General features: G+C 48.3%; 1 protein-coding gene across 1 annotated transcript; it reads right to left on the reverse strand.

The window, feature by feature from the left end:
• Nucleotides 1-3,352: 3,352 nt before the first annotated feature.
• On the reverse strand, nucleotides 3,353-12,168 carry ATP5MJ (ATP synthase membrane subunit j). Its single transcript, XM_007987962.3, has 4 exons — nucleotides 12,042-12,168; nucleotides 5,965-6,088; nucleotides 4,896-4,919; nucleotides 3,353-3,531 (listed from the first exon to the last, which is right to left on the reverse strand). Exons 2-4 carry the CDS (start codon nucleotides 6,086-6,088, stop codon nucleotides 3,503-3,505), a joined length of 177 nt encoding a protein of 58 aa, XP_007986153.2. The 5' UTR covers nucleotides 12,042-12,168; the 3' UTR covers nucleotides 3,353-3,502.
• Nucleotides 12,169-12,947: the final 779 nt, after the last annotated feature.

Raw genomic sequence — 12,947 nt, forward strand, 5'->3', positions numbered from 1 at the left:
TTCCTTTTTGAGATGGAGTCTCACTCTGTTGCCCAGGCAGGAGTGAAGTAGCACGATCTCAGCTCACTGCAACCTCTACCTCCTGGGTTCAAGCGATTCTCATGCCTCAGCCTCCCAAGTAGCTGGGATTACAGGTGTGTGCCACCACATCTGGCAAGTTTTTGTATTTTTAGTAGAGACAGGGTTTCACCATGTTGGCCAGGCTGGTCTTGAACCCCTGACCTCAGGAGATCCACCACGCCCAGCCTCCACCTCCATTTCTAAAACCAAAGACATTTTCTTTAATAACTACAATACCACTATTGTGGTGATGATCACCGAATAAGATTAACAATTCAACATCACTTAACACCCAGTCCATGTTCAAATTTCCCTGTATGTACCAGAAATGCCTTATGGTGGCTGGTTTGTCTGAAGGGTGGAAGCAGGGTCCACGCTCAGAGCTGGCTGTTGAGCAGGTGCTGGGCTTGAAGGCCCGTGTGAAACAAGGCCTGATGCTGGCACCCATCAGACGGTTCCTAACAGCACAGACGTCCAGGATTGTGTCTACCAAGCACTGGCACTGTGTGTTTGCAGGTCTGTTCTCCAGACTCTGCATTCAAGGAGTGAAGGGAATGTGTACTAACCACCACTGCATCCCCAATGGTAACGCACGCCCAGCACAGGCGAAGGAGCTCTCTGAAGCCATGCTGCAGTCCAAGTCTCGATTCTGAAGCGGGTCAGATTTTGAATCCTGGCCTACTAGTTAACCAGTTGGTTTGTTAGCCAGGTAGTCATCCTCTAGTACAAACTACTTATCCTGTCTGGGCCTCCATTTCTTCAGCTGTGAAATGGGGTGATAGTATGGGCTCACAGATTATTGTGCAGATGAAAATGAAGCAGACTATGGCCTGGCACCCTGGAACTCAGGATCTGTTAGCTCTATAGAGACACAACTCCCTTGAGGGTGGCAGGAAGCACACCCTCCAAAGCCTCTGGTTGGGGTGCGTGTACCCCTGGGATACAGTGATAATCAACAAGAAACACCGTGCCTTCTCCCAGAGGCTCATTTGAGGCTAACTTAGAGCACATTGTTTAAAATGACACCTACAGCTGCCTGGGAGCCACTCTCTCTCCTCCCAGCCTTTGGGGTTACTCTGTAGTGCACTTGGACAAGCACTGCATTAAGTCAGAGCAGCATGAATGCGTAGGCTCTGGGACAAAAAGCCTCTGGGGTTCCTTCCTAAACTGGCCCTGTCCACTCCCGGGGCTCTCTGTGCATACCTCTTACCCATTGGTACTGCCCTCCAAATGCTCCTTTAAACAGATCCTCCTGGCTGGGTGCTCCTCGCCCGGGGGGAAGCCCAGGTGACATCCTCTGGCTCCACCTACAGGCTGCCTTTGGGACAAGACCTGGTTGTTTCCAAAACCGTGAGGGATTCAGTGTATGAGTGAGTTCTGGGATAGCAAATACAATTCTTTCTTTTCTTTTTGAGACAGGGTCTCACTCTGTTGCCCATGCTGGAATGTGGTGGTGTGATCTCGGCTCACTGCAGTCTTGACCTCCTAAGTTCAAACAATCCTCAAGCATCAGCCTCCCCAGTAGCTGGGATTATAGGTGCACACCACTACGCCTGGCTAATTTTTGTATTTTTTGTAGAGATGGGGTTTTGCCATGTTGCCCAGGCTGATCTCAAACTCCTGGGTTCAAGCCATCTGCCCACCTCAGCCTCCCAAAGTGCAGGCGTAACCCACTGCGCCCAACCTACCCTGGTAATTTGCTGAAGGAAGCCTTAAGTAGTAAAGGGAGAAGAGGAATGGCCCAGCCCTTGTGGGGAAGCCCTCCTGGGCCAGACACACCAACCTCTGCTTCCAGCGGGGTGGGGGTGGGCAGCTCCCACCCGTCCTCACCTCCCTTTGGATGCGAGTTCAGGTTCTGGGGGTTCAAGTCCCAGCCCCAGTGCTTGCTAACTGTGACTTCTGTAGCGTGTTACTGCCTCCCAGCCTGTTTCCTGTTCTGATAGCCAGGGCCTGTACTGACGCCTCGCTAGGTTCTAAGGCGGACTAAATGCACTAAGATGCGCGACACAGGGCTGAAGCCTGGTGCCAACGCAGTGGAATGTGAAGGCTGTGGTAGGGCAGGCCTGTGTTCTTTGTGTCATTACAAATTCTCCAACTGGGGTCCTGGCATCTCTGCACATCCTGGATGCTTGTCAGACATACAAGTCCTTGAGCTCCTTCCTACAGCAGTGCCATCAGAAACACTGGGGCCCAGCGCGCTGTGTCACGGCCTTCCAGGTGATTCTAATGCATTCTCAAGCCTGAGCAGCTGGGCAGATGGACAATTTTAAAGGTAGGGCCTTTCTGTACCACAGCAGATTCATCTTCTGGAGGCAGAAGAGAACAAAATGTGTTCACAGGAAAAATGCGATTCCTGTGTCAGAACCAAACCCTCTGAATCTCACACGACCGGACGCAGACTTTCACTGATGCTGTGTAATGCTTTCCTGCAACCTTCTCACACAGCCCAACAACGCTGAGGCTGCTGGAGGAAGACATGACAGGTTTTAATCAAAAGAAACTGAGGCTCAGAGATCTCAGTCATCTGTTGGACATCTACCACGGGCCAGAGCTAATGAGGCTAAATGCCAGAGACACAAGAAAAACAGGATGGTCTCAAGAGGACAGGACACCCAGGGTGCAGCCACCACCCCCATTCCACAGCTGCTCTCCTCTCCTACCCACCTGTAGAGTGCCAGATTTCAAACTGGACTCACTTTTACCCCATGCTTGCTGCTTTAGAATCTTTTTAGCACACAATTTAGGGATCTTGGTAATTGTCTCAGATGGAGATAACTATTATGCAGTAGGCATTTGATATTAGCCTAACTAGAATCAACTGGCTTTATTTTTTTTCAATTGGCTTATTATGTACTTTGACTTGTGATTATTTCCTGATTCAATTTTCTCCTACAGCTTATAATTTCAACTACTATGTCAGTGAATGCTACCTTATTTCTAAAGGATTTCATAGTTTAAATCTTTCTCTTATTTATCCTCATAATAACTGTAAGTTAGAACTTACATAATTAACATCTCCATTTTCCAAATAAGAAAACAGAGGCTCAGAGAGGTCACAAGGTAAGTGTCAGGATCAAGTTTAATAAATACTTATTAAGCAGTAGAATCCAAGTGAGTGCCTGGATCCTGATCACCAACTCCTGTGACAACTGAGATAATTATTTCACAATGATGGGTGGCTCAGTGAGATTCTGATTGTGTCTGCTGCATGACAAACGATCTATTCAGAGTACGTCCGACACACTGGAGGAGGCCGAGGGGGTAACACATTGAAAGCAGGACCAGGAAGCAGTGCATCTCAGAGATCCATTTATTCATGCCATGAAGTAAATGGTACTTATACAAGTGTACAGGGACGTTCCATGCTCCCCATCTAACACGGCTTGCTTAAATTTACAGGCGGACTGATGTTTTCTTTCACATGTACTCCAAGTAAATCTGGTTAGTGATGACCAGGAGCAGGCGCCGAAGCTTTTGAAAGAGATGCATGTATAAATACAATTTAAGAAGGAAGGAACAAGTTGGATGTAATTTATTAAACAAGTATCAAAAAAAGTTGATCAACAGTCCAAAAATATAAACGACACCTTTCAATACTATTGAAAAGTAGGATTATTTCTTTTTTTTTTTTTTTGAGACGGAGTCTCGCTCTGTTGCCCAGGCTGGAGTGCAGTGGCCGGATCTCAGCTCATGAAACACCCAGAGTGCTTAAGGGCCCACATAATGACAACAGACAGCAGTGGCCACCCACAGCGCAAAGAAGAGAGGGGCAGGGAAACACCTCTTCCTCAAACTCATGTAGCCAGCCCTGGGTTTGTGTAACATTCAAATGGCTACAGTTTCATTGTCACCTGGGCCTAAATTTATAAGGTGCTTTCTTTCAATATACATTAAAGGCCGGGTGCGGTGGCTCACGCCTGTAATTCCAGCACTTTGGGAGGCCAAGGCGGGTGGATCACCTGAGGTCAGGAGTTCGAAACCAGCCTGGCCAACATGGTGAAACTCCATCTCTACTAAAAATACAAGAAATTAGTCTGGTGTTGTGGCTGTAATCCCACCTGTAATCCCAACTACTTGGGAGGCTGAGGCAGGAGAATTGAATCTGGAAGGCGGAGGTTGCAGTGAGCCAAGATTGTGCCACTGTACTCCAGCCTGGGCAACAGAGCGAGACTCTGTCTCAAAAAACAAAAACAAAAAACAAAACCAAACCATTAAAAACACATCATTAGGGGGAGGCTGAGGTGGGTGGATCACAAGGTCAGGAGATCGAGACCATCCTGGCTACATGAAACCCCGACTCTACACAAAAAATCAGCCAGGAGTGGTGGCGGATGCCTGTAGTCTCAGCTACTCAGGAGGCTGAGGCAGGAGAATGGTGTGAACCCGGGAGGCGGAGCTTGCAGTGAGCCAAGATCGCGCCACTGCACTCCAGCCTGGGCAACAAAGCAAGACTTCCGTCTCAAAAAACAAACCAAAAAACAACAAAAACAAACCAAAACCATTCAAACCACATCATTAGGGAACTTCTAGGACAGCATGCTCACACAGCTCACTTGCGCTTCCCTATTGGTGATGCTATTGACTACCTCTAATTCATCCATTCTTTTATTACTCCTGGGAAGTTTTACTTGATCCACTTGACTATAAAAAGCAGAAATTCAGAATTCTGTTTTCCCGCAGGCACAGCAAACTTCAAGCTGTGAAGCATTTCGACTGCATCTTACATATGTACTGAACCATGTATCAATTTCAATTCAGAACAATGATATGCCTTGTCCTGAAAAGACATGATGGTGTTTTCCATTCCCAACCATTTTCAGAAGCAAAAATCTTACCTTTCAAAGCCTTACTTCTTTTATCTAAAATAAAAGAAAGGAAAAAAAAAATCAGTCATATCAATGCTTTATAAAAATGCCTTTGTCAAAATTAACATTTAGCTGAAGGCATTGTAGCTTAGGTAAAGCAATTCAGGAAGCGTTCAAAAAATATGTCTTATAGCCACGAAATGGTAAAATTCCTATCAAATATGTTCTATGAACAGCTAACAGCCCTTTCAAATTTGCAGGGCTCCTTACCCTCTGCAACGTCCTAAACTCTAGTCTCGCATCATAAAGTTTTCTCTTTCCTCTTTGTAATCAACGGCTTAGTAACACGTGATTGGGCCACACTGCTCTGCTCTACTGAGAACCAAGTGGTTATTCTTCTCCTCTAAATTTTATTACAAACAAATTTCAAATACTCAGAACAGTTGAAAAGGTGCAATGAAATACCACATACCATGAAACCATACTTTAAATATTTTAGACTTCATCTCTTAAAACGAATGTAATACCACTCTCACACCTAAGAAAACTCACAATTCTGATATTAAAGTCTTGTTCAAAGTTCCTCAATTGGGCCAGGCACTGTGGCTCATGCTTGTAATTCCAGCACTTTGTGAAGCCACGATTGGAGGACTGTTTGAGTCCAGCAGTTTGAGACCAGCCTGGGCAACATGGCAAAACCCCATCTCTCCAAAAAAAAAAAAAAAAAGGTACAAAAACAGTTAGCCAGGTGGTGGTGGTGGTGGTCCTAGCTACCTGGGAGGCCGAGGTGGGAGAATCACCTGAGCCCAGGAGGTGGAGGCTGCAGTGAACCATGATTGTGCCATTGCGCTCCAGCCTGGGTGTCGGAGTAAGAGACGGTCTCCAAAAAAACAAAATGAACAAACAAAAAAATTCCCCACTGTCCCCAAATGTCTTTTATAGCTGACATGTGCTCCCTGTATTTTTACAAAGGACTGTAGGTAGCTCTGATGTTCATACCTAGTTAAAACCCCATAGTTCCTTTACAACGTGAATTGTGATTCTTTTTGAAAATCATTTTCTTCCTGACCTCAAAAATATCAAACATAAAGAAACGTACCAGCGGCCCGGATTTTATAAACGATGAAGCCCATCAGCCCCATTCCTATCCAAATCTCCTGGTAAACTTTGGTGTAGTAGGGCTTCATGGGGATCCACACATTTTTAATAAAACTTTGAAGCATCTGAAAATGAACACAATGATTAAAAATTAGAATGATTATTGCTCTACACCTAACTGGTAAAAGATTTTAATTTGTTAAGTTCAACCCTATTTCCCACGACCACTAGGGAGCCTTGCCTGTGTCAGACCTGTTCTGACTCACGTGGGACTCATGCCTATTTTTTTTTTTTTTTTTAAGGTGGAGTCTTACTCTGTCGCCCAGGCTGGAATGCAGTGGTGCAATCTTGGTTCACTGCAACCTCTGCCTCCCAGGTTCAAGCGTTTCTCCTGCCTCAGCCTCCCGAGTAGCTGGGACTACAGATGCGTGCCACCCCGCCTGGCTAATTTTTGTATTTTAGGTAGACAGGGTTTCGCCATGTTGGCCAGGTCGGTCTCGAACTCCTGAGCGCAGGGGACCTGCCAGTCTTGGTCTCCCAAAATGCTCGGATTATAGGTGTGAGCCACTGTGCCCGGCCATTTTTTTTTTTTTTTTTTTTTTTTTTGTTAAAAGTAGTGGTGGGATTTCACCATGTTGGCCAGGCTGGTCTCAAACTCCTGACCTCAAGTGATCCGCCCACCTTGGCCTCTCAAAGTGCTAGGATTATAGGTGTGAGCCACAGAGCCTGGCCTGGGACTCATGCTTTCCACAGCTCTTCCAACTCAACCCACTGCCAGGGCCCTCCTCCCACCTTCGGCCATCCTAGCCACTTCTCATTCCTTACATCACAGAGCTCATCCAGCACCTCTCCCACCCTGATGCCATGCCCTGAACTGAAAATTACTTTAATGTCTAAATGGAAAAATTAGTATCTTCTCATCTTCATGTTATGAATGTCACATTCAAAGCTGAAAAAGAATATGGCCAGGGCATGGTCATTTCCTTGTGAAACTAACGCCAGGCTCGGCACACTCTGATTAGCTGTATCTCCATCTTGAAGTCTATTGCTAAATACAAACCAGATGACATAAGACAACGAGGTCACTTACTAAGAATTGCCAATTATGATAGAACTTATTTAATGAATAAAGGTAGTTACTTAATGAATCACTGAATTTGATCAGGAAAAGCCATTAAATTCCGAACTTACAGTTTGCTTGTCCGTGCAGGTCTCAAAATAATGCTTTTTATTACTTTTACAATTTACTCTCGCCGGGCGCGGTGGCTCACGCCTGTAATCCCAGCACTTTGGGAGGCCGAGATGGGCGGATCACAAGGTCAGGAGATCGAGACCATCCTGGCTAACACGGTGAAACCCCATCTCTACTAAAAATACAAAAAATTAGCCGGGCGTGGTATCGGGTGCCTGTAGTCCCAGCTACTCGGGAGGCTGAGGCAGGAGAATGATGTGAACCCAGGAGGTGGAGCTTGCAGTGAGGCAAGATCGCGCCACTGCACTTCAGCCTGGGCGACAGAGCGAGACTCCATCTCAAAAAAAAAAAAAAAAAAAATTTACTCTCTACTATAGACCCCAAATTAGATGCCCTCATTTTCATTTTAATATGCTTTTTAACATCTGAAGTGGTCTATTAAACTACAGTCAAATAGCTGTGAGGAATGACTAGATCTAAGCACTTCTCATTTTACTTGGAAACTGCTTTGGCCGGGTGTGGTGGCTCATGCCTGTAATCCCAGTGCTTTGGAAGGCCGATGTGGGAGGGCCACTTGAGTCCAGGAGCTTGAGACTAATTTGGGTAACATAGGGAGACTCAGTCTCCACAAAACATAAAAAATTAACCAGGTGTGGTGGTGTTTACCTGGCTAATTTTTTATGTTAGTCGCAGCTATTGGGAGACTGAGGTGGGAAGACTGCTTGAGCTTGTGTGGTTGAAGATGCAGGCAGCCGTGATCACACCACTGCACCGCAGCCTGGGCGACAAAGTGAGACTCTGTCTCAAAAAAAAAAAAAAGAACGAACGAACGAACGAACGAACTGTGCGTTGGCTGTGACCTGTAATGCTGCCTCCGCCCCACCCTCCCTGTGCCCACACCTGAGACCCACTCACTGCTCCTTTCACATCACTACTCAGGCTCCGCAGGATCCGACTGCTTGGCCATGTTTGCCCTTTCCCACACTTCGCAGCTCTGCCTGTCGGCTTGACAGCACTGAATCCTTCACAAGTCCAACCTAGTCAAAGGTCAATGGCGGCCCTCAAATCACAGAAACAATTGGCAAATGTGCACTGAGCACATACTAGGCGCCAGACATTGTTTTAGGAGCTGAGAAACAATAAAGGGTCAGGACATCTGGGAGAGGAATCCTCGGCATCGGCAGAGACTCTGAGTTCAGAATGAACTTGGAGAGCTGGAAGGGACAGGGAGGCCACAGTGCCAGATTCAAATCCTGGCTGTCACTTACTAGCTAACTTAAACCGCTTAAGTTTTCTCATCTGTAAAACAGGGATAAAAACAGGATCCACCTCAAGCGGTTGTTATGGAGAATAACATAGAGTAACTGTATGTCAAACGTTGAGTGTCTGGTACTATGTATTAAATGCTTGTTACATAAAGTACCATGGCTGGACTATGGGAAGGAAGATGGGACAGGTCATTCAAGGGCCTTGGAGCCTAGCGTAGAGTTTAGCTTTTATTCTAAAACTGTTCTCTAAACTTAACTTTTTTTTTTTTTTTGCTTTAGGATTTTTTTGTTTCCTGTGTTGACAATATCATGAAGAAAATTCAGTTTAGAATCTGGAACTGGCCTGGATGGGATTTGAGGGCAGCTGGTGGGGGCTGCAGAGCCCCTTTGATTTCTCCCCCACTGTGGGAGCTAAGCTACTGGACACAGGAGCACCACAGGGCACCGAACCAGGAACTAAGTTAGTGTCTTGAGTTAGGCAAGAACGGGGAGGCCAGGCCAGAGCCACCGCAGGGACTGCCCTGATGTGGTTAGTTCTGTTTCCATCCCTTTAACAGCATTTTAAAAGTGCTTTTCGTACTTACTTCCTACACTGCTTTCCACTCCTATAAAATGGGTACTTGGGGAAAGCTGCCCAAGGTTCTGTGGGAGGTTAGCAGGACTGCACTCACACCAAATCTGTACGTCATGCTCCCGATGACGAGAACCTGCCTCCAACACCTGCTTTCCTGCTCTACTCTATGAGAGGACTTATTTAGGCAAGGATGGTCGTGAAGGCTGGCCTGAGGTGTGACCTTGCAGGATGTGACTGTGTCCTTCTCCTGGAACACCTTGCAGATAGTCCGCCCTCAAATTTCCTGTCCTCAAACTGTACTTGAATGCTCTGACAGAGTGTGAGGTTCCAAGAAACTAACAGCCCTGCTTTGGGAATATGTCACAGATGATCCAAACAAGACCCAGAGGTTTCTGGAAGCCCCAGACTAGAAGAGTTCAGAGGCATGGAATGAATCCCTTGTCTCCCTGCAACGACTGGGAAGGAAGCATTCTACAGGACCAATGGGTCTGGAAGCCTGGGAATCCTGGGCTCCAACACCAGCTCTCCCTGGTTAGCTCTCAACTTTGGGCAAGTCCCTTTAGCTGTTGTTTCAGAGGTTTCTTTTTCTGTGAAACATGGATGCCTCCACCTGCCCCCACAGGGCTGTCAATGTAATTCAGAGAGGAAACCTAAAGGACCAGCCTAGTGCCTGGTATGGAATACAAATCCAGAGAATGGGCTGGGCACGGTGGCTCACGCCTGTAATCCCAGCACTTTGGGAGGCCAAAACGGGCAGATCACTTAAGGTCAGGAGTTCGAGACCAGCCTGGCCAACATGGCGAAACCCTGTCTCTACTAAAAATACAAAAATTAGTGGTGGTTAATCTCAGCTACTCGGGAGGCTGAGGCAGGAGAATCGCTTGAACCCAGGAGGTGGAGCTTGCAGTGAGCAGAGATTGCACCACTGCACTCCAGCCTGGGCAACAAGAGTGAGACTCCTCCCTGCCCCCCACCCCCCAACAACAACAACAACAACAAAGAATTCAGTGAATGATCACAGCAGTAACAGAATTGATACAAATATCCAGTTGATGGCTATAATTAATACTAAGCCACTGGGATTCTAATAGAAGGAAGACTTAAAAATGATGCCCTCATTTAGGCCAGTTAGGGGCTTCGGACAGAGGAAGGTCAGATGAGGGTCTAGAAGGAAAAGGGCAAAGTAAACTGGGAGGGTACAATGGCTACGGTAAGAAGGGACTAAAGAAACTGAGTCATCCTGACATTTTGCTCGGGGCCCAGGCATCCTGGTATGATCTCACAAAATTACCCTTGGTCCCCAGTGCGACAGGGGCCTGCTATACAGTAGCTTGCAAATACCTTTCCCCCTCCTTTCCCCTTGACTTTAGTTGCCATATTTGCCTGGACAAATAACATGTTCCCAATACATACTAAAAAGAGGGCCCCTACTTTTTTTTTTGAGATAGAGTTTCACTCGGTCGTCAGGCTGGAGTGCAATGGCGCCATCTCGGCTCACTGCAACCTCCGCCTCCCAGTTGCAAGCGATTCTCCTGCCTCGGCGTCCCGAGTAGCTGGAACTACAGGCGCCCGCCGCCACACCCAGCTAATTTTTGTATTTTTAGTAGAGATGGGATTTCACCATGTTGGCCAGAATGGTCTCCATCTCTTGACCTCGTGATCCGCCCGCCTCGGCCTCCCAAAGGGCTGGGATTACAGGCGTGAACCGCCGTGCACAGCCGGCCCCTACTTTCTTCTTCTTTTTTTGTTTGAGACAGAGTCTCGCTCTGTCACCCAGGCTGGAGTGCAGTGGCGCGATCTTGGCTCACTGCAACCTCCGCCTCCCGGGTTCAAACGATTCTCCTGCCTCAGCCTCCTGAGTAGCTGGGAAGCTGGGACTACGGGTGCGTGCCACCACACCCGGCTAATTTTTTTTATTTTTAGTAGAGACAGGGTTTCACCGTGTTAGCCAGGATGGTCTCGATCTCTCGACCTTGTGATCGGCCCGCCTGGGCCTCCCAAAGTGCTGGGAATACAGGTATGAATCACCAAGCCCGGCTACACGTTCCTAATATATAATAAAACGAGGGCCCCCACTTTTTTTTTGAGACGGAGTTTCACTCAGTCGTCAGGCTGGAGTGCAATGGCGCGATCTCGACTCACTGGAACCTCTGCCTCCTGGGTGCAAGCGATCCTCCCGCCTCAGCCTCTCGAGTAGCTGGGACTACAGGCGCCAGCAACCACACCCAGCTCATTTTTGTATTTTTAGTAGAGACGAGGTTTCACCATCTTGGCCAGGATGGTCTCTATCTCTTCACCTCGTGATCCGCCCGCCTCGGCCTCCCAAAGGGCTGGGATTACAGGGGTGAACCACCAAGCCTGGCCGGCCCCTACTTTCTTGAGTCCATTCTGCCCAGGCAGAATGTGTGTCAGTTCTACAGCACCAGACCTTTTAAAAATCCATCTTATTCAAAGGTCAAACGTGTATCCACTTAAGTCTGCAAAGTTTTGGCACATTACATTAAGGGCAAACTATTACCGGACACTGGAAATGGGAAATGTCTGACCCGCGAGTTCCATACAATTTCAATCACCACCATACGATCTCTTGTTTCCCTGTTGCCTCACCCCAGTTGTCACGTACAGCATAACGTGGAGGACAAGCGTGGTGCAAGGAAACTTGAGTTACAAAGGACAGAAGGGACTGGGTGTGGAGCCAGAGTTCCTGGCTTGGACTCTGGCTTCTCTAACTCTGCGCAGCCTCCGGGTTAGGCAGCGGAACCTCTCCAGGCCAGGGGACGCTCCCTGTCAAAAGCGTGGGAGACACAGGCGCACTGAGCGCGTTAACGCCAAGAAGGGAAACGCGGCGCAGGCCTAGGCGATGCTTCCCTCTGGCAACCGACCCTGGCCTGTCTCCCTTTAGAGAAGGGTAGGCCGGGCGGAAAACCAGGCGTGTGCCGGCGGAGGAATGGGATCCCAAGGTCAGCTGGGGCCAAGGCGGCTTCTCGCCCTCCCGCCCCCGCCACCTCGCACCTCGGGGGCCAGGTCTATGTCCCCGCACTCACCTTGGCGCAGGACAGACGCCTCAGAGACCACCACAAACCTGTAGTCAATTCAGAAAGGTCACCGAGCGCGCACGCGCGCGCAGGGGCTGCCGGGAAGGCGGAAACAGCAGCTACGCCGCAACGCCGGAGTGCCCCCCAGCGGCGCCCGCGCACCACAGCGCCCCCGGCGGCCGCCTGGTGCCGCAGGCAAGAAGCGGCGGGGACAGGATGCGGTAGGGGTGTGCCCGTGTGTGTCACCGTGTGGTGGCTAACCCTCCACATCTTCCCACGACTGATGGGTTTCCTGAGACGCAGGACCTTCAACGCTGAAACTAGGAAAGTTCTACACAAACCGGGAGGGTTGGTTAACCTAAAGGACCCTCTTTACTGTTATGTTAAAGACTAAGTCTCCCATTTCAGTGGTGTGTCTTGCCCCTTTGCGTTGTTAATTATTTGGCTCTGCATGTATGTATATTTTGAGATGGAGCCTCACTCTGTCGCCCAGGCTGCAGTGCAGTGGCACGATCTCGGTTCACTGCAACCTCTGCCTCCCGGGTTCAAGCGATTCTCGTGCCTCAGCTTCCTGAATAGCTGGGATTACAGGCGCCAGTCACTACGCCCAGCTAGCTTTTGTATTTTAGCAGAGAGGGGGTTTCACCATGTTGGCCAGACTGGTCTTGAACTCCTGACCTCAGGTGATCCACCTGCCTTAGCCTCCCAAAGTGCTGGGATTACAGGCTTGAGCCACCACGCCCGGCCTGCTCAGCACATTTTTATGTCTGTATTCTGTGCATATTCTTCTCAGCAGATTAATATAAAACTTTCACAGGGGCTTCAGACACTGGACTTAACAGTCTTTTTTTTTTTTTTTTTTTTTTTTGAGACGGAGTCTCGCTCTGTCGCCTAGGCTGGAGTGCAGTGGCCAGA

Source organism: Chlorocebus sabaeus, chromosome 24 (assembly GCF_047675955.1).
Source record: "Chlorocebus sabaeus isolate Y175 chromosome 24, mChlSab1.0.hap1, whole genome shotgun sequence".
NCBI lineage: Eukaryota > Metazoa > Chordata > Mammalia > Primates > Cercopithecidae > Chlorocebus > Chlorocebus sabaeus.

Excerpts from the sequence above, each read along its gene's own strand:
- ATP5MJ (XM_007987962.3), bottom strand. The coding sequence starts at position 6,088 with ATGCTTCAAAGTTTTATTAAAAATGTGTGGATCCCCATGAAGCCCTAC. Across the intron at positions 4,920-5,964 it reads TTATAAAATCCGGGCCGCTG|ATAAAAGAAGTAAGGCTTTG; the intron begins GTACGTTTCTTT and ends CTTTTATTTTAG. Across the intron at positions 3,532-4,895 it reads AAGAAGTAAGGCTTTGAAAG|CTTCGGCGCCTGCTCCTGGT; the intron begins GTAAGATTTTTG and ends CTCTTTCAAAAG.